The sequence below is a fragment of the Onychostruthus taczanowskii genome, unplaced genomic scaffold (genome assembly GCF_017590055.1).
Source record: "Onychostruthus taczanowskii isolate IOZ18803 unplaced genomic scaffold, ASM1759005v1 scaffold9, whole genome shotgun sequence".
NCBI classification, from domain to species: domain Eukaryota; kingdom Metazoa; phylum Chordata; class Aves; order Passeriformes; family Passeridae; genus Onychostruthus; species Onychostruthus taczanowskii.
Window position 1 is genome coordinate 8680768 of NW_024506993.1, and position 18529 is coordinate 8699296.

At 47.9% G+C, this 18529-nt stretch overlaps 1 protein-coding gene across 1 annotated transcript; it reads left to right on the forward strand.

The window, feature by feature from the left end:
- Window positions 1-703: 703 nt before the first annotated feature.
- On the forward strand, window positions 704-13131 carry FAM107A (family with sequence similarity 107 member A). Its single transcript, XM_041425986.1, has 4 exons — window positions 704-1135; window positions 9185-9359; window positions 12397-12553; window positions 12962-13131. The coding sequence occupies exons 1-4, from the start codon at window positions 1072-1074 to the stop codon at window positions 13067-13069; spliced, it is 504 nt and encodes a 167-aa protein (XP_041281920.1). The 5' UTR covers window positions 704-1071; the 3' UTR covers window positions 13070-13131.
- The last annotated feature ends 5398 nt before the right edge of the window (window positions 13132-18529 follow it).

An 18529-nucleotide genomic window follows, 5' to 3' on the forward strand; every position in this document is an offset into this window, starting at 1 on the left:
ACGGCCTGGACAAGGCACCCTCGGGTGCCACAGAGTGTGAAGGTAACTGGGCACCCCAGTGGTGCCCCCCAGCTTTCCCTCTCCCCTTCTCTGAGTGGAAATGGTTTTGCTTCATCCCTGATGCTCCTGCGACTGGGACACCGAGCACCTGCAGGCTGGCACTGGGCAGAACTGGACAACAGAACCCACTGAAGAGCCAAAAGGAGTTGCTGGAGTGGTTTAACCCCTTCTTCTCCTCCAGTTTTGCAGCCTTTGGTTTCCCAGGCTGCGTCAATTCAGGGACAGCCAACATAACACCTTCCAGCCAGAGTGATGATGGGGACAAGGAGCCCAGCTCAGGCAGGGGCTGCACCCAGCAGTAGCAGCAGACCTGGGGCAGCGATGCTGTGGCACCACACAAGCTCTGATGCCAGCAGGACCCCGTGTAGGGGCTGCTTCTCCCTCTCGCAGCCCTTAGCCCTGGGCCGGGCCGTGCGGCACTCGGGGGATGGATGGCAGGGTGTTGCAACATGCCAGGGAATAATCACGATAGCTGGAGCGGTTGCCCTGGTGCCGGCTTGGCTGTTGCAGTGGTTGCTAAAGAGAGTGGGCGTGCGGCTTCCTCTGGGGCGATCTGATTTCTCCAGGAGCGTGGTTAAGGCACGTTGAGGAGAAATCGTCCTCCGTGGAGCAGGGACACGACCTCTCCTGCAGCAGCAGCGGCTGTGCCGAGCACGCAGCTCGGGTGCCCGGGCACGCACAGAGCTGTTTGCTGTGGGGCGGAAAAGCCATCAGCGCCTTCCTCTGTCCTGGGAAAGCACCATCAGGCAGCAAAGAGCCAAGGCAAGAAGTTTTCAGGGCGGCGGAGGGAGCGGCACCGAAGAGCGAGCAAGGCCAGCGGCTGCTGCCGGCCGAGCTGCGGCGCTCCGTGAGGGCCCGGCGGGGTGGCAGGAGCGGCAGGGAGGGACCGGCGGCCACCTGCACGTGACCTTCCGTCCCTGTGCCACCGCACGGAGCGGGCAGGAGCCGGGCGGCTTCCCCCGAGCGGCCAAAAGTCACACGGGCGGCGGGACGGGCAGCAGCGGCAGCCCCATGTCGTGGGGCACAGGGCAGCGCCTGCCCCCCGGGCTCCCCAGGGCCTCGCTGCGGAAATCAGGTAAGCGCAGGGCCCAGCTGCCCCGGGATCCCCGCTGCCCCGGGATCCCCGCTGCCCCGGGATCCCCGCTGCCCCGGGATCCCCGCTGCCCCGGGATCCCCGCTGCGGGGCGGGCTGCTTCATCCCCTGGGATTGCGCTGCACTGTGTACACAGGTGACTTGGGACCTGGGTTTAATTTTTTTGGGGCTGTCATGCTACTTTAATACTTCTGTAGCTGGTTGAGAAGCTGTCCTTCTGCTTCTGCCCTTCCATATCTCACAAGAAGTTCCCTTAAAACACCCGTCCTGCGATGCAAACCTTCTTGGAGAGGCACTGGGCTGGACAGGGGACTAACGCAATCCCTACCACTCAACATGGGAGGATATTTTCTGTATTTAACAAAATACCTTTGAACTAACTTTAAGCATTCATTACTGTTGATGTGCATCTCTGTCATTGGCAGGCAAGTGTGCAGAGCAAATATTTGGTGAGATATTAAAACTAAGTTTATGATTGTTAAGAGGGACTGCTAAGCATCTGCCACTGTCAAACAAACTAAACCAGTGCTCCACATGCTGCTTGTAAAAGGCATGGGACGTCTTGGTGATTGCTAACAGACTAGGATCCCAGCCTTGCTATCTTTGCTTATCATAGTCCGAGGTAATTAAATGAAATTATTAACCAGCACACCCAGTCCTGTCTGCCAGCAGGGAGGCACTTGCTGCTGCCTGATGATGCAAGCATTTCCAACTGGTAACTTCTACATGCCAGACAGCTCAGCAAGCCTCAGACCTGGTGGCATTTCTCTCTTCTAAATCCATGTGCATGAATGCTCAGCAGATGCCCATGGTGACATCCAGAGTCCTTTACCTTCGGGGTGATGGCCGGTGACAACACGTGGGCAGCCGGGGCTGAGCCCAGCACTGCTCTGTGCTCCCTTAGGCAGGTGCAGTGCTGGTGCAAATGGGGCACCCAGCCCTGGGGGCTGCCGTGCTGGCACAGGGCTCAGCAAGGGCAAGCAGGACTGGGGACGAACTGGGGACATTGGCTACAGCAGTGGGAGAGCACTGGCTGTACTGGAGGGGAGCACTGGCTTACAGGTGAGCAGCCCCATCCCCAGTGTGTGCTCAGTAGAGACACGGAGGTAGGAACAGTGGTGACACGTGGCAGCAGTGCTGGGAGGTGCAGAGATGTGTCCCCCAGCCCTGTTTTACATTTCCATTAGGGTTTTCTCTGCTTCTCTGACCTTGTGACCCCGTGGGGTTTATTTCTGACCGTCAGGGCTGAGTGAAGGCAAGGGGACCTGGAGCGTGAGTTCCTGCTGCCCTGAGGCAGCCACTTGAGAGCTGGGAACTGCTTCCCACAGCAGCCACATCGAGTTACACTCACCCTATTGCATTATAAATACCAGAATTAGCCTTGCTTAATTATTTAAAACTATAGATTAAAAGCAGACAAAGGCTCTTTGACTCCTTCCCAGAGCACACATATCATTTATCAGAGGTACGGTCGCCTGGTGACAAGCCCAGGGGAGCGTGCCAGCTCTGTCGGTATGAGGTGCTCCCGAGCTGCTGGCACAGCTGGAGCCAGAGGAGGGGAAAATCACAGTGAGGGTGGGAGCTGGTGCCATCTCACCCAGGGAGGGTAATGTTTAACATCTGCCAATCTTTGGGCTCACATTATTACTATTATTATCATTATTATTATTATTATTATCATTATTAACGTCACCATCATCCATCTCCAGGGCAGTAAGCCACAGCAGTCATTAGGCTAATGTGAATTACAGGTATTTTGTTCCAGGTTGTTGTAACAGCAGTACACGGATTACTGGGGTGATAAGGCACATTTTGTGGGCTCAGCTGTGGGGACTCACCCACCACAGGGTGTCCAGGCACTGCAAGCTTCCCCATCAAGCAGCCCCCACATCCAGGTCCCTCCCCCTGCCCTGAACCCACCAACCATGCAAAGGGGGCTTCCTAAAGCAAGTGCCAACTTGGAGTTCAAACCTCCTGTCCTCCTGGCAGAAGATCCTCTGAAAAGCTGCTGTCATCAGACACCTGAAAGCTGCTATCATCAGACAAAGCTTTGGGGCTTTCAGAGACTGACATGGAATTCTTTCCCATTTTGCCAACCCCAGCTATTCCATATTTCTAAAATACAGTTAATTAACACTAGAAAAATCATGCAAATTAGAGAGTGCCATCAATTGAAGAATCCAAAACCAGTGACAAACTTTCAGCTTTATCCTTTGTAGGACTTAACATATAGCATGACCTTTTCTGCCATTACTCTCTCACAAGAAAAGCTGTAGAGCCAAACTCTAGCAGTACTGCAGACACTGGAAATGCATTGACAGAAAGTTCATACTTTAAAATGAAAAAAAACCCTTAAGTTCTGGTTAACAGAGAAGCATGCAAGAGCTTAAAAGTAACAGAGGCTGGTTTAAAGACCCCACACACCTCCACCTGCACATGCAGATTCGTGTGGGGAGTGAGGACAGGCTCTGCTCCTCTCAGCATTCCCAAGAGGTGAGAGACAGTACTCTCACTGTGAGGAAATTAGGGTTCCTCAGGCACTGGATGTTGTTGGGGTCTGAGGCCCAGAAAAGAGATTGTTTCCCCCCATAATTGCAGTTAAAAGTGTCACAAACCTGCATTACCCCCTAGGCTCAGGTTACTTGTGTAAATAGCTTTAAACTCGCTCTGCTGGCCCACAATGGTGTGTTGGTTTTGCAGCTGCCTGACTTGCAGGACGTGTATGACCAGCTGCTGTCAGCAACCCTTCATTAATCTCTTGGTTCTTTAAAAAAGACTCATTCATTAATAAATCCTGGCCATCCAAAAAAACAGAAGTTCTTCCCTGTAACCAGAGTTGTAAGTGATCATTTCTGCTCAGGAAGTGGTCTCTTGGATCAGTGGTTTTACAAACCCAGATCCAGGGCTCTGACCCTGGACATCCTGAGATTTTTGCCCAGCCTTATCCCTTCTACCAAGTAACAGGGTCTCACAAACAGTAATATCCTCTGAGTACAGATCCCATTCCCAAAATAATACCTTCTGACTCTTTTTACATGAGTGGCATTACACAAAGGCCCATTATCTGCCCAGAAATGGATGCCAGTACAATATTTTTAACAAAAGCAGTTTGTTCATCATCTGGCCCTATTGACAAAACTCTTCTGAGATGCTCTAGTTCAGTTCTCAAATGACACAGACAGCAGAAATAAAACACTCTGAACTACATTTGCTTTCTAGATTTCAGTTGAAGTTGAACACTGACCTGTGCTGCAGAAGGCAGCACTGACAGTTTTGCAGTTTAAGGATGCAGGTGGCATGGGAAAGGGCTGAGGGATGTGCAGGGAAAAAACAAGATGTCACAGGGGGCAGGATGTCAGGAGACCTTGGCAAAACACAAGTCAGGCATTTCACATAGAAACCTGCAAAAAGCAGCTGCTGTCCTGTACAGGTGCAGGTTGACAGGTGTGGGCAGGACCCCAGACAGACTCTATAGCTTTCTAAATCCAACAGCTATGGATTAACTCCATTTCCAGCCTGTTTAGTTTTTCCCTTGTAAAGAACAGCTGTAGCCATGTAGGCAGCCTAAGCAGAGCTGCATCCCTCAGGTTACCTGCCCTTTCCAGGACTGTTAATCCCTTTAACATTCCTGGGGATTATTTCCATCCCACAGGAAGACAGCACAGGCTGCCAGCAGCAGTGCACAGTCCTGACACGGAGGGGCTCACACGGCAATCCACCACCAGGAGACAAATTGCTTAATCCTAAATAAATGTTCTGTGAAGGGCATCTCCTCCTTGTGAGGGAAAACCAAAAAGCAGCAGCAGCCAAAGGAAGCATAGCCCAGCTCCAGCTGAGACAAACCCTCATGTCCAATGCCTGTCCTTGGGCATGGGCCAGTCCTCTCCCTCCTCCTCTTCTCCAGAAGCAGGCTAAACATCTCTCCTTGCTCTGGAGAGCTGCAGAAAAGCCACTCAGCACCTCGAGCAGCACACCCTGTTTTACACTCCTAGTAGAGCATATTTAATATAAATTTGCAGCATTCATGCTTTCAAAAGTATTTAGTGCTGCACCAAAGCAGCCTGATATCCTGTTTCCCAAAAAGATTGAGGCTGAGCATAATCACAAGTGGAAACAACTTGTCCCAGGATTGCAGAGTGATGATTTTATTGCAACTCTCCCAGGAAATGGGGGATTTATAAGTATTTCCAGGTGGTCCAAGCAGGAATTTGGGCTTTGCTTTAGGTCAGAACAGAACAAGATATTAAAATGTCACTTTTCTTCTCCAGTCAGTCCCACACCCTGGGGCAGGAGGGTGTCTGGTCTCTGGGCCACCTCAAAGATGCTGAAAATTCCCTATGTGGTCTCCTAGAAAACTAACAGAGACTGGAGGCTCATTTCACAGTATGGTTGAGAGAGGAGATAACTCCATGTGTGATGTCCAAGTACCTGCCAGGGGCCCTGGCATCCTATCCTGGCAGTCTTGCTTTTTACTAACAGAAAAGCAGCTGGAAACACACATTCCCTAGAAAGCTTTGAGCTTCTAGAAATGAGGAAAGGAAAAATACCTAAAAGCAAGCAAAAGCCTGAGCTGTTGAAGCAAACAGAGTTACTTTTTATAAGCCACGCTCCAAAGCAGACCTATTTAAAAGATCACATTGTATTCCTCAGTACAGCAGGGGGTATTAACATCCACGTGTATTTTTTTTGTTTGTCTCTTGCAAAGAACAAAATAAAAATGTCCAACACCTTTTGCTGATTTATGATGGTGGCCAGGGAGGTGCCAGGGCAGAGCCTTGTTCATTGATCTGCGGCTGAATCATGCAAAAACAGACATCCTGCTGTAAATCCACTGCAGAGACCTGGCTTGATTTACGCCTCCAGCACCATAAATAATGACAAAAAGCAGCCTGATAGCACTCTGTCTCTGTTACATGGACATGCATTACCTCAGAGATGATAGATCTACTCCCTGACAAACATTTTGCACTGGGTCCTATTTGCCAACCTGCAGGAGAAAGGATGCCCCATCCTTACCCTCAGCATAACCCCAAGCTGTGCTCCAGACACACCAGTATTTTTATATTCTCACTTTTTCTGCTCAGTGTAAATGAAGACATTCCTTGAATTGTTCCAGGCTGAGGGCTTCTGAAGGTTTAAAGTGCTATTCTTGTAGAGAGGTTCAAGGCTCCTTCCAGTCCCAGTCAGGGCTTTGACTTTGTCCCTGGGGCAGCAGTACAGACACCCACAGGAAGCCAAACCCTCGAGGTGGGTTTCTGCACACCTCTAGGCACATCTAGTGCCATGAAAACCAAGCACAGAGGTACCTGCTGTGTCCTGGCCCCCGCAGTTTATTGAGGCAAATTGCACTCCTCATGAGGACTTTCACATGCTGGTTTAACAGAACCAGCCCAGAACAGCTTCCACTCCATTTCAGTTCCTCCCACTCCTTTCTTCCCAGTTTTTTCCTTAATTTGTACTAGTTTAAGGGAGAAGTTCCCTATCTGCCTTCAGGAATAAGTTGATAAATTGCTGTTTCTTTGCAAGACTCAGTCATGCAATGTTAGATTGCTGCAGTCTGGAAATAATTACATTAGCCCATACAAAACCTCCAGGCTCACCATGGTGCTCCCTCAAAATGCCACGTGGACCTGTGGATGTGCGGAAAGCAAATCTGCCCAAGCAAATCTCCCAGGATCTGGGTCTTGGGGTAGGGAAGAAGGGACTCCCAGTCCTGAGCTGCAAAAGGAAAACCATACATCATGGAGGCAGGGGAAAAGAGTATTTAATAAAGAGAAATGCTGCAGCAGTGCCCCAAGAGCTTAGCAACAGAACCCAAGAGCTAATTGGTCCTGAGAAAAAATACCAAAGTCCTTGAGTTTCAGCCATTTACACACTCAGGTTGGTCCTTCAGGCTTGGTTGGCTGCATAATCCTTCCAGGCTCACTACTCATGGCATTATCCCGTAGCAGAGCACATCAGGTGGATTTAAGATAGACAAATCCAAGATGGACATGTCCCAGCCCTTCTCCTGACATGCATCAGGATTTGGTACCAACACACAAGCAACTGTGGGCATCTGTGTCACTGGAGGCAGCCCTGGACTGCACAGGAACAGCAGGAAAGTGCAGTGGGATGACACGGTGACATTGAGCCTAGTCTATTAGCACAGCTTTCAAAAACTGTGTTTCCATTAAAAACACCTGACATTTTATTGAAGTTACTCCATGAAGAGACCTTTTTCTTTGAAAAATGAAGACAGAGCTTTTCCATTTGAAATAGGAGTTTAACCACTTTATTCATGCCAAAACAAATGTTTGTTTTTGTACCTTCCTTCCTTCCTTCCTTGTCTCTTCTCTGCCTCTTCTGTGGAGAAAGAAAAAAAGAGAGAGAGAAATACAAGAAAAAAATGAAGCTATTTTACTCCAGTGAAAATCTGATATGTTTTCTCATTGTTGCAAACCTGGCTTTCATCTAACAAAAATTAGCCATGAAATTGCACTGCCTTAACCCTTGGCTGTTCTTCAGTCCCTGCATCTCCCTGGAAGGCAAGGCTGAGCTCCCAGTTTCAGCCTGGGGAGTCCAGCCCTGCAAGGGTTTGAGTCAGCCTGGCACTAGCTACCAAACATCAAACCACACCACCTTCCCTTCTGCCAGCAGTGATGTGTGATCCTAGAGGAAAATAATGTGATACAAAAAATCACTGGTTGCAGCTTCCAAGCACCCTCTAAATATGTACCAAACTATTCACCCCAATTACACTCCTGTAATGGGCTCTGATTTGTTTTCCTTTGTTCCCAAAGCAGTAGGGCACTGGCCACATTAACATTCAATGAGAAGTTGTTTGATATTGAATCTTTTCTTCAGCAGTATTATTCCTTACACAATTTTGTTTGATTGCAATCCACTTCACATGTTTAAGTGCTTACTGACTGTGAAAGAATGACCTAGCCTGCTTTCTCTCGGCTTTTTTTATTGATTTCTCTTTTAAAAAGGTTTTATTCCTTTTATACATGAAACTGAAATAAGAGAAAGAGGCAACATTACCGAACAACTGTTTTTCTTCCAGCTCCATCAACCCATATAACTTCACAGTAGGCCTCAAAAAATACTGTAATAATGAGACACTTAAAGACATGAAGCTGCCTACACCCTTTTCCTGGGACTTTTTTGGTTCTTACTGGTAAACTTCCAAATTGTTCAAGTGAATAGTCAGGAATAAATTGCTCTTTCTGAGCACCTGATTAGACCATACACTGAGTAATTGGAGGCAGACCTACTGTGCTCCTCATTTAAAGACACAGCCCACCACATGCAGTTTGTCTTAAAACTTGTGCTTTGCACTTACTTTTTATAGGAGTTTTTTGTAAAGAGAAAATGTAAAGGAATTGGAAAACACCAACAGTGAGCATGCCCTGTGATTTGCCTGAAATCCAAGCTGCCATTCCTTCCAAAACAGTGGGCTCTTGTTCTTACATCCAGAACATACAAATTATTGCAGCATGATCACAGACTGCATGGGCGAAGGATGCTTTTCTTGGCCCTGGACTCAATCCTGATGAATAGGTCAGCAGGATATCAGTAAAATCTTTCCTTGACAAGAGGTTTCAGATACAGCAGGACTTCCTCAGGCCAGTGCTTTAGAAATCCCTTAAATCCCACAGCATCCCCTTGTGCTATGGGACCAACAGCTTCATCCAGAGCACCCAAAGCAGCAGCTCAACACAGTCTACACCCATGGCTGCTTCCAGTTTTAGTTAGATCTATCTTGATTTAATTAATCCTTGGCACTAAATTCTGCAGCCACTGAAGTGAGTGGCTGGCAAGTAATTTAAGTGATCTAATTAATATGTGTCTCATCAACAACTTGAAGGGAGTATTTTTTAAAACCTCTAAAAATCCCACACTAGCACATGAAGGCACGTGCACTCTGACACTGACGTGGTGTCCAGCAGCTAGGACAAGCACCAGCTCCTCTCCTCTGTCTTTCCTGGGGTTCTCACACCAAGCAGGGTCAGACTTCTCATGCAAACTCCTCATTTTTTCTTCCAGCATCGATGTACACGGAAATACAGCGGGAGCGACCAGATGGTGGGAATATCCTGACTCACCCAGACTACATAGATGGAAACCCAGACCTCATCAAACCTAAAAAGCTCCTAAATCCTGTAAAAGCCTCGAAGAGCCATCAAGAGCTGCACAGGGAGCTGCTGATGAACCACAAAAGGTAAGGGGAGGTTGCAGCCTGCCACTGGAGCAGCCCAAGAGGTGCTGAGCTGTCAGAGCTCAGGAGCTGAGGCACAGGTGCCAGTGACAGACTGCAAGCTGGAACAGCAGGATAAATCCCCTCACTTGCAAACACAGTATCCTGTCCTCTTTGGCTGTATCCTTTCCTCTTTTCTCTGATGTGACCTTTTCTTCTACAAAAATAAAGCAGAGCAAAAAGCCCCCGCTCTGCCATCCTGAATCATTGCGTAGCACTTTTTAGAGTCACAAGCACTGGAAGATGCAAGGCATCCCTACAGCCCCTTTTTGGTGTCCCTTGGAGGTTTTCTGGTTTTTCTGTCTCCATCACTGATCTGCCAAGTCCCCAGCAATGCACAGCATTTCTGTGCACTTGAAGGTCATTCCAAAGGCAGGAAGAGGTGCAGGCTGGATGCAGCCAGTGAAAGCTGAGCTAGCAGTGGGGTGAGATCATCTGCACAAGGCTACTCACCAACTCCCTAAATATCAAATGGGTAAAGAAAGGCTAGAATTCCTATTCCTGACTTCCTATCCCATCACCCCAATTTAACTCTTTGAGGGTACAGATACAACATCAGGGAAGCCATACCAATGATCAAGAACCTACAACTACATCATTCCATTGTGGCAACTGTCTGAACATCAGTGCAATAAAATCATATTCTGCTCAGAGGCTTTTAAGCACAGCAAAAAATCTGCTGGCTTTTTATTGACATTTTCTGAACACCCTGAAATACCCTGACACAATAGCTCTTTGGCTGCCTAATTAAAAGGAGCACAGCCTCTGTTCTAAAGGACTGCAGTCATCACAAGAACCAGACACGTATATTAATTCAGTGAACAATCAAGCCTGCCAGCAGGGTGCATTAATCAATACTGGCACTGGCTGGGCTTGGGTTTGATTTGATTTTCCCAGAATCAGAAGAATTACGGGGACATTTCTCTGGCATCAAGGCAGATGTCACTATACTAGCCAGATATTTTTTAAAGTCTTTGGCGTGAGAGTGACCATCTCCTCCCTAGTGGTACTGCCCAGTTTAAAGGGTCACCTACCAGCACTGTCTTTGATCTCACAGAACATTATTCCAGTCTAACCATGATAGAACAAAGGAACAAGGAACCCCTACAATGGAAAGAGCAGAGAGGAATGGCAGTGAAGGAGGTGCAGATCCTACAGCAGCAGATCACACTGGCAAACACAAAGTACCTCTTTGTGCTCCATTTCTGCCTGCCACCATGTCACAGCCACGTGTGCCAGCAGGTACTGGCAGGAGGCAGCTCCAGCACAGGCATCCTGCACCACCTACTCGTGTGGCCCCTCTCAAGCATCAGTTTAAAGCTGTTTGGCTCTGACCTCCCTAGTATTTTTCAGCAAATATGTGAAACAAACCCTACTGCAAAAAGTAATCCATTGTCGCTGGTTTCTTGTCACTCTCAGATCTACCAGTTTTGCTTCCTGTTAAACATTACCATTGAGGGAGAGAGGGGAGAAGGGGAGAGAGGAGGAATTATGACTTGCTCCTGTTTCTGCTTTGGTTGGTTTTCTCCCCTCAAGCAGCAGGGAGAAGCAACTGAAATCAGCAGCTTGTGTAACAAAATCCTTATCTTACTCAACACCTCTGGGCACTAACACAGGCTGATTAAATCAAAGAATAGTAACAAATCTACAGGCAACATTGCAAGCTGTGTCGCCAGCAAGCCAAAGCAGGTCTTCCTGCTCTCAAGCCTTGGGAAAAGCAATTTTGCAGCATCCAAGTTGTTCCTGCTTCAAAAACCACAATGAAAGCTCTGGGGCCAAGGCTAAGGCTGCCTTCACTGATGTTGCTGTGAACTTTGTCCTGTCATTAAGCAAAACAAAATAAATTACAATAGGAAGTATCATTAAAAGTGGTACTGGGAGGATGCAGGCACTGAGCCCCAGCCATGCTGTGACAGTGCAGAGGTTTGCTGCACCTGGAGAAGGTGATTCCTCTCTCCTGCCTGCCAGTTCAGCTTCTTGTGATGTGAGGTACCACCTCAGCACCTGCTGCCCTGCCAAGAAATCCACAGCCCACAGGGTTTGATGCCTCTACTTTCAAACAACCTTGGCCAAAACCAACCAGCCTTTGGTCAACAGAAGCCTCCTGGTGCTGAGGAGGAGCTTTACATTAACAGCATAAAGCACCCCGGGCAAGCCCTTAGCACAGGCCTGGGGAGCTCTCCTCCTCTCTCAACACAGACCTGCACCCACAGGAAAACCAAACAACACCCATAAATAGTAAAGGTATGGCAATATCCTGAAATCTGTTCAGGGAACACCTTCTATCTCTTTGTCACACATTTATGCCCTGCATGGCTCTGCTGTGTCTCCTTTCCTGTGATCCCACCCCTCACAGAACAGGGATGCATCAGGTAGACAAAGGGGACTCAGGCACCTGTGCCATCAGCAAATCCTCCGGCTTCCAGGAGGAAAGGACAGTTCATTTTGGCCTCTTGATCCACAACTATCCATGTCAGCAGGGGGATCGCCGGCCCTCAGCTCCGAAGCAAAGCTTCCAAGCTTCAGATGGGATGCGCGGGAGGAAGGAGCTGCCAGGACAATTACTGCAGCCCAATGACTACCCCTGCTGGTGGGAAAAATATCGTCATTATTGCACATGTTCTCAACGCCGCTGAATCTACACCTGACACGCTAAAGCAGGAACAGCAGGAGCCTACGGAAGGTCCCTTTTCCACAGCCGACACAGAAAGCTGTGGTACCCCGGTGCAATGGGATCAGTAGAACTTCCAGCACTAAACGTGCCATACACGGAGAGCAACATGTGTCCACCCCAAGCAGGCAGCCCAAGGCACCATCAAACACCCTCAAACCTTGTGGATGGATTTGTGGGTCAGGGCTGGTTGATGGATCTCTCACGGATCTCATGGAACACAGGTCTCCCGTGCTTCCATTTAGGACCAAGACAAGTTTTGGGGTTGCCAGGCTGGCAGTGGTTACACCCCAGGTGTACATGCCTCATTTATCTGCTTTTTTTCCACAGAGGTTTGGGCGTGGACAGCAAACCAGAGCTGCAGCGAGTGCTCGAGCACCGACGGCGAGACCTGCTCATCAAACAGAAGAAGGAAGAGGAAGAGGCAAAGAAATTGCAGTCTCCTTTTGAAAAAGAGCTATTAAAGAGGCACCAGAGGCTGGACCAGGTAGAACTGAGCTTTCAGCCATCCTTGGCTTAACCTAACCACCTGACACAAGGCACAGGGGAGATGGCTGGGCTGAGGCTCAACCCAAGGTATAGCACTGCTACCCCTCCATAAAAAGGGAACCAAAGTACATCTTCCACTGCTGCCCCACACAGCTGCAGCACTCTCATCCTCACACTGAGATCCACCACATTTATACCACTTCACCCATTACACACCACTTGCCGTGGGTCTCTTCTGGATCCCACACAGAGTCCTTGGGGTTTTTTCAAGTTTAAAGCACCCTAAACTGCATTGGGGGGCAATAATAAACTGCTTTGGGCAATAATAACTGGACCCAGCAATAGTGAAGCCTTGTAGCTGATGCCCTTTTGTCCTCTCATGTGCACAAAGAATTCTTTCTTACAGCTGGAGAAGGAGCAGGAGAAGCAGGAAGATCATGCACCAGAATTCATAAAAGTGAAGGAAAACCTGAGAAGAACATCAACGGTGACAGGGGACGAGAAAGCAGCATAGCTTCTGCCAAAACCCAACAGGATCCTGCCAAGGCAAACACCCCCACTGAAATCTCTGTACAGGGTGGACATTCCCAGCCACACCATTGGGGCTACTTGCAGTTATTAACACTTGCTCCAATAGAAGGCACAGAAAAGGTTTTCCCAGACCAGGAGGGAATCACTGTGGGAAAAGTGCAGTATTTACCAAAGTACTCACCCAAGTGGATGCAGAGAGAATGGTGTTATTTTCCCCCCAGACTGTGGGTGCACACTAACCACCAGCTAACTCTTGGTTAACTCTAGAAACACAGTGAGTATTTCAAACAGGGAGGTCTGTGTAGGAACAGCTAGGGGGACTCCTGCTTCTCTGTGGAAGCAGGTTTGCCAGGCACAAGGGGACAAGAGGGCAGCTGCAGCTCTGGAGAGCCTCTAGAACCCTGGTAACTAAAAGGGACAATCTGTGTATTACTGAGAACAGCCTAAGTGGCTTTCCCAAGGGTCACTGGCTTTGCACCAGTGTGCCAGTCAAGCGTGGCTGAGGCTGTGTCTGAGCAGCACACCTGTACTATCAGAAACACCAACCTCTGTGTGCCCTTACCAGCGCAGCACAGGTGCAGCTATACTTCACAAGCAGCTTTAAACAGCATCTCAGCCGTTTCAAAGTGACTTTTTAGGCAGAAAATATATTGGGCTGCTCCATCAACTCCCCAGGTGGAAGGCAAATGCTCTGTGCAGAAAGCAAAGGCTGGGTGTTCCCAGCACTGGTGTCCATGGAAGTGTGCAGTGACCAGGCAGCAGATCCCTGTGGATGCAGACAGACAGACAGACAGACAAACAGCCTCTTGCCCCTGCACTACTGACCTTCATCCCCTCTCCCAGCAGCTGGACATGTGCTGCCATGGAGCCCCACCAGAAATGCCCTGTGATGGAGAGGGGGTGATGTGATCATGTCCCACAGGTGCCAGGCTGTCCTGTTAACCACCCTGCATGCAGCTGGTACCTGTGGGCACCAGGGGGTACAGGGTATGTAGGTCCTGGTGCAGAACTACTTACCAGTGCTTCTCATCCCCTTTTCCAGAGGTCAGAGCTGCCTCATTGTAATTGCCACTTTACAAAGCGTCTTCTTTGCTGCTGGTGTAGCCAAGCTGAGGTGGATGGCGCATTTGCACCATGTTTGGGCAGAGCCTGTCACACTTACAGGACACCTGTGCCCTGGGACATCCATATCTAGAGCTAGGAGTGTGTTTTCAGGAATATCTCAGCTTCTTGCTTCTCACGCCAACCCCGATACAAAGCCTGAACAACATAACTCACCAACTGCCTTTGGACACTGGCTCTTGGATGGCCTCAGCAGACCTCGTCAGCTGGGCAGGTAATACCTGGTTAATCCACATTTATTATCCACATCTTCAGTGGATCTATATGTAACTTAAGGGAAACTGGGCATTTATACATATTTATTAAAAAGTTACTAATCCATTCTCTAGTCTCCTGGTCCAGTGGGATGTTTCATTTCAGAGAGCTGTTGCTTGACCTGGAAGCTTGAATAAAACATCTGAGCCACATCATGTGTCAAGAGCAGTGATATAGGTATGGAGCTTCTGTGACAGACTGGCCTATAAAAGCCCTTAACTCAGCCCTTAACTTCAATCCTTCCCATCTCATGACACTGTCTCTGCTGTAGTTTTTAAGGTCCTTGCTCATATGCTTATTCTAAACATGATTTTATTTCAGAAATCAAGTGCATATTGTCACTATGAGTCAAAATTTGAAAGGATCTATCAACGGCCTTTCCAACTGTGAAGCTTTTTATACAGGTTATGATTAAAACCATAAGGAAGAAGTATCCAGTATTTTTTCACAGGGAAAAAAAAAGCCAAATTTCTCCAATGATAAAAAAGTGTTGCTAAGGATGCTTGTATATAGCTGTAAAGAATGCTGCATGATACTCCATAGGTAACATCAGTGTAAGTAACAAGCTAGAATTACTGTGCTGAGGTTTTGTGAGGAGTTATGGCACAGATTAAGTAACCTTGATCAAAGAGCTCAGAAAAATTCAGCAAATTAATTTGTAATTTTGCCACAGATGGAAATGCACTCCAGGAGAGGCAATCTGTCGCTCCATATGCACCAGTGAAATCCATGTTATCAGCTCACCCGGGCTGGGACAGGGGCATTTATGCAAGTCCTTGGGTGGGAGCCATCCAGTAAGGTCAGCAGTGAAGAGGCAGGAAGAATTTTGCTGCTCTTCTTAAGTATTCAAATATTACCTGAAGGGGAAAAATAAATCAAAGTGTCTCCCTTTGCCCACCAAGCACAGAGAGGGGCTTCACACAATGCAGTCCATTGTGGCTGAGGGTGTCTGGGTCATTTCCAGCAGAGGCCCCAAAGGCCGAGGGAGGGCTGGGTGACACTGTCCTAACTCAGGCTGGACTAGCAGAGTCACAAGAAATCCTTCCAGCAGTGGAGAGACAGCAGAAAGCCCTGACCCAGCTGCCCACCGAGACCCCTGGGGCTGTGAGCTGGGACCTTCCAGCAGGGACAGCCAGCACAGCAGCGCCCTGGGGCACAGAGCAGGGCAGAGGGAGCTTCAGCCCTGAGCAGAGCTCCAGGCTCCAGCCCTCGGAGATGGCACATGGGAAATGATCCTTTTACTGCTGAAGTAGTGGCTTAAACATCACAGCATTTTCCAGCACAGCTCTTCTCACCCCTCTGAACTGATAACCCCCAGCTGGGCTCAGACACAGAGCCTGTACAGCTTTCACCAATGCTCCTGAGCTTCATGGAACAGCAGTGAGGAGGTGGCACCCTAAAAAATCAGTGTAGGTATCACCAGGAAGATTTTGGGGTATCTTTGTGTCTCTATTTCTTTTGCATTATTTTTTTCCCCTATGCCTCTAAAGCACATTCCTGAATAAAACTGGTGTATCCAGAAGGTACAGATTATCAGAGTATTGATGGAATTTTTTGCACTGTGTACGTTGCTTATGTGGTATATAGTCTGTATTCTGTGTTGGTGTTTATAAATTTATATTAAACTATATATCATGCACCTATACTGAATTAATTCACTGTTTAATGTGGACACTTCTGAAGAAATAAACTAAATGATGATTGTATATTTTGCTCTTTTCCACAAGGAACTGAAAAAGCTCCAAGGATACAAACAGACAACAGCCAAATAAACTGAATGAACATAAAGAACAGTGAAGTCTGACACCAATTCCTTTGTTAATGTTGTGTTAACTCGTCGTCAATGAGCTCTTTGCATCATGTACACCCAACTGCATCCACTGCTTATCCCCAGACATCATTCTCAATCTGATGAAAGTATAAAGGCACACAAATTGTGAATCAGGCTTTGTGCACTGAAATTCCAATCTGAATCCTAACTGACTGTGGATGCCCACCTGCCTGGCAGGCTAAAATCCACACAAAGTCAAGGAAATATTGGATTTAATTTAAAAACACATTTTTGAACTGACAAGTAATCCTCACACTAGTGAGCCTATTTAATTATTTTAAAACATTTTTAAAGTTGCTTTAGCAGCAACCAAAGACCACAGATTTAGTAGATAAGAAAAAGACAAGATGCTTCACACGTGTAGGTCACACACACATGGTTCCTGAGAGTCAGGACTAAAACTAAACACAGCAAAGTAAATGAAAAGGACTTCTCTGTCTCATTAGCAACATCCTTGTCAGCACACATGCCAACATCCCACTCAGAACAAGGCAGAGGTGGTGCTTGGATGCATTTCTCTGACACTAGTTATCTGCTGGGATTGCCACACTGGGAGGTGTTCCCTGTGGCACTGGTGTGGCCAGTCAGCTCCTCACTGGGGGTGAGATCTCATTCTCTAAACCTGTTCTTCAGGTCAGGTTTACAAACCATCTTCCCACCTCTTTGATGCTGACAGTAACAGCTCCCTTGCTTCCCTACCATGGCACGTTGTGTACTTCATTTCCTGGCATAAACCTTTCAAAGCAACAAATCTTCTCTAGGCCTTTGGTGAGATGTGAGACCAGGGCACTCATGCAGGACTTTGTAAAATGCTTTATCAACCTTTCCCAGCCCCAAGCAGTGAGGTTTCAATGGGCTGTGTCCCAAAATTCCTGACAGTGACACACACCTCCTTCCACGCATGGATGCCAATGGTAGTTGTTCATTGTGACAGTTCCTCTTCTGTGGAAGACAGTAAGAACCAATCACTTCTGCTCTCTAAAGATAAAAACCTTTTAGCTATGCTCAAACTGCTCCATTGCCTGGGATTTCTCTTACTGCCAGAGTTTTCAATACCAGGTTTGCTCTTTATCCAGGTCATGCTGAGATCTCTTCTCCTATGCACTCCCTCCTGAAGTGCTCCTAGATAATTTGCTGCAGTGAAATTTCCTGTCAAGGAACACTTATATTTTACTGCCTGATTTACTCCTCATGACTGTCTCAGAAATGGCAGGTTCTGGTTTTCTTCCTCAAGCCAGTGGTACCCTCACACTGGCCCTGGCTGAATACCCCTTCCCAGGAATTCTCCTCTGCCTATCCTAGGTATTTCTCCATACTTAGATTATTTTCCAAAATTATCTAAAACTGCCACAGACTGAAACTTCATCAACGTTGTGTTGAAAGCATTAAATGAAATCTTGAATTGGTCATGATACTGGTGAGATCCAGCCTAATGAATATGGGAAAAAATGCAAAATTATCAGCAACATAATAATGACAGTGTTCCAACACACCATGACCAGGTGCTCTTGTGTGTTTTGTTGGTTCTTACCGCAGCCCATGAGATTTCTGGCACTGGCACTTGGTGCCTAGCTGGGTGTGCAGCTCTGGTGGCTCTCCAGCTCAGACCTCACTAACACAGACTGGCAATGACCTACTCAGGCAGCACTTCAGTCTGCCCAAATATAAACCTGCATGAACATCAGTTTGCAAAGAGATTCAGGGACAGGCTTTTTCCAATCTGCCATCCCTCACCCTCCCTTCAGGAGAGCCAGACCCACTCACTGAATTACAAACAGCAGTCAAAAAGCACAAGGGCAAGCACTTCTGACTCCAGCCAAAGGAAATGTAACAAATGGAAAAATCCCACAGAGCACTTCAGAAGGATGTACTGCCTCCCAACCACTCATGACCCTGAGTCACTGTGGGATGCGATGCTGTGCAGCACAGACCAGAAACTGGCACATCCATAGGACACCCTGTCGCTCTGGGAGTGGGATGGAGCCACATGGCATCTTTAATCCACCTCAGTGATCCCGAACACACCGTCCACTGCCCGTGAGCCACTCGCTGCATTGCAGCTGGCTGCTCCCATTGACTGCTGCTCCTCGTGGCTGCTGGGCTTGGTTCAACAAACTCAGCTCCAGGCTTAAAATTATCGTTATCCAAAGCTACATCCAATGTGCCAACATTTGCTTAACTTCCCATGTTAAAGCAAGCCTTCTGTAATGTGAACCATACGCATTCCACCTCGTT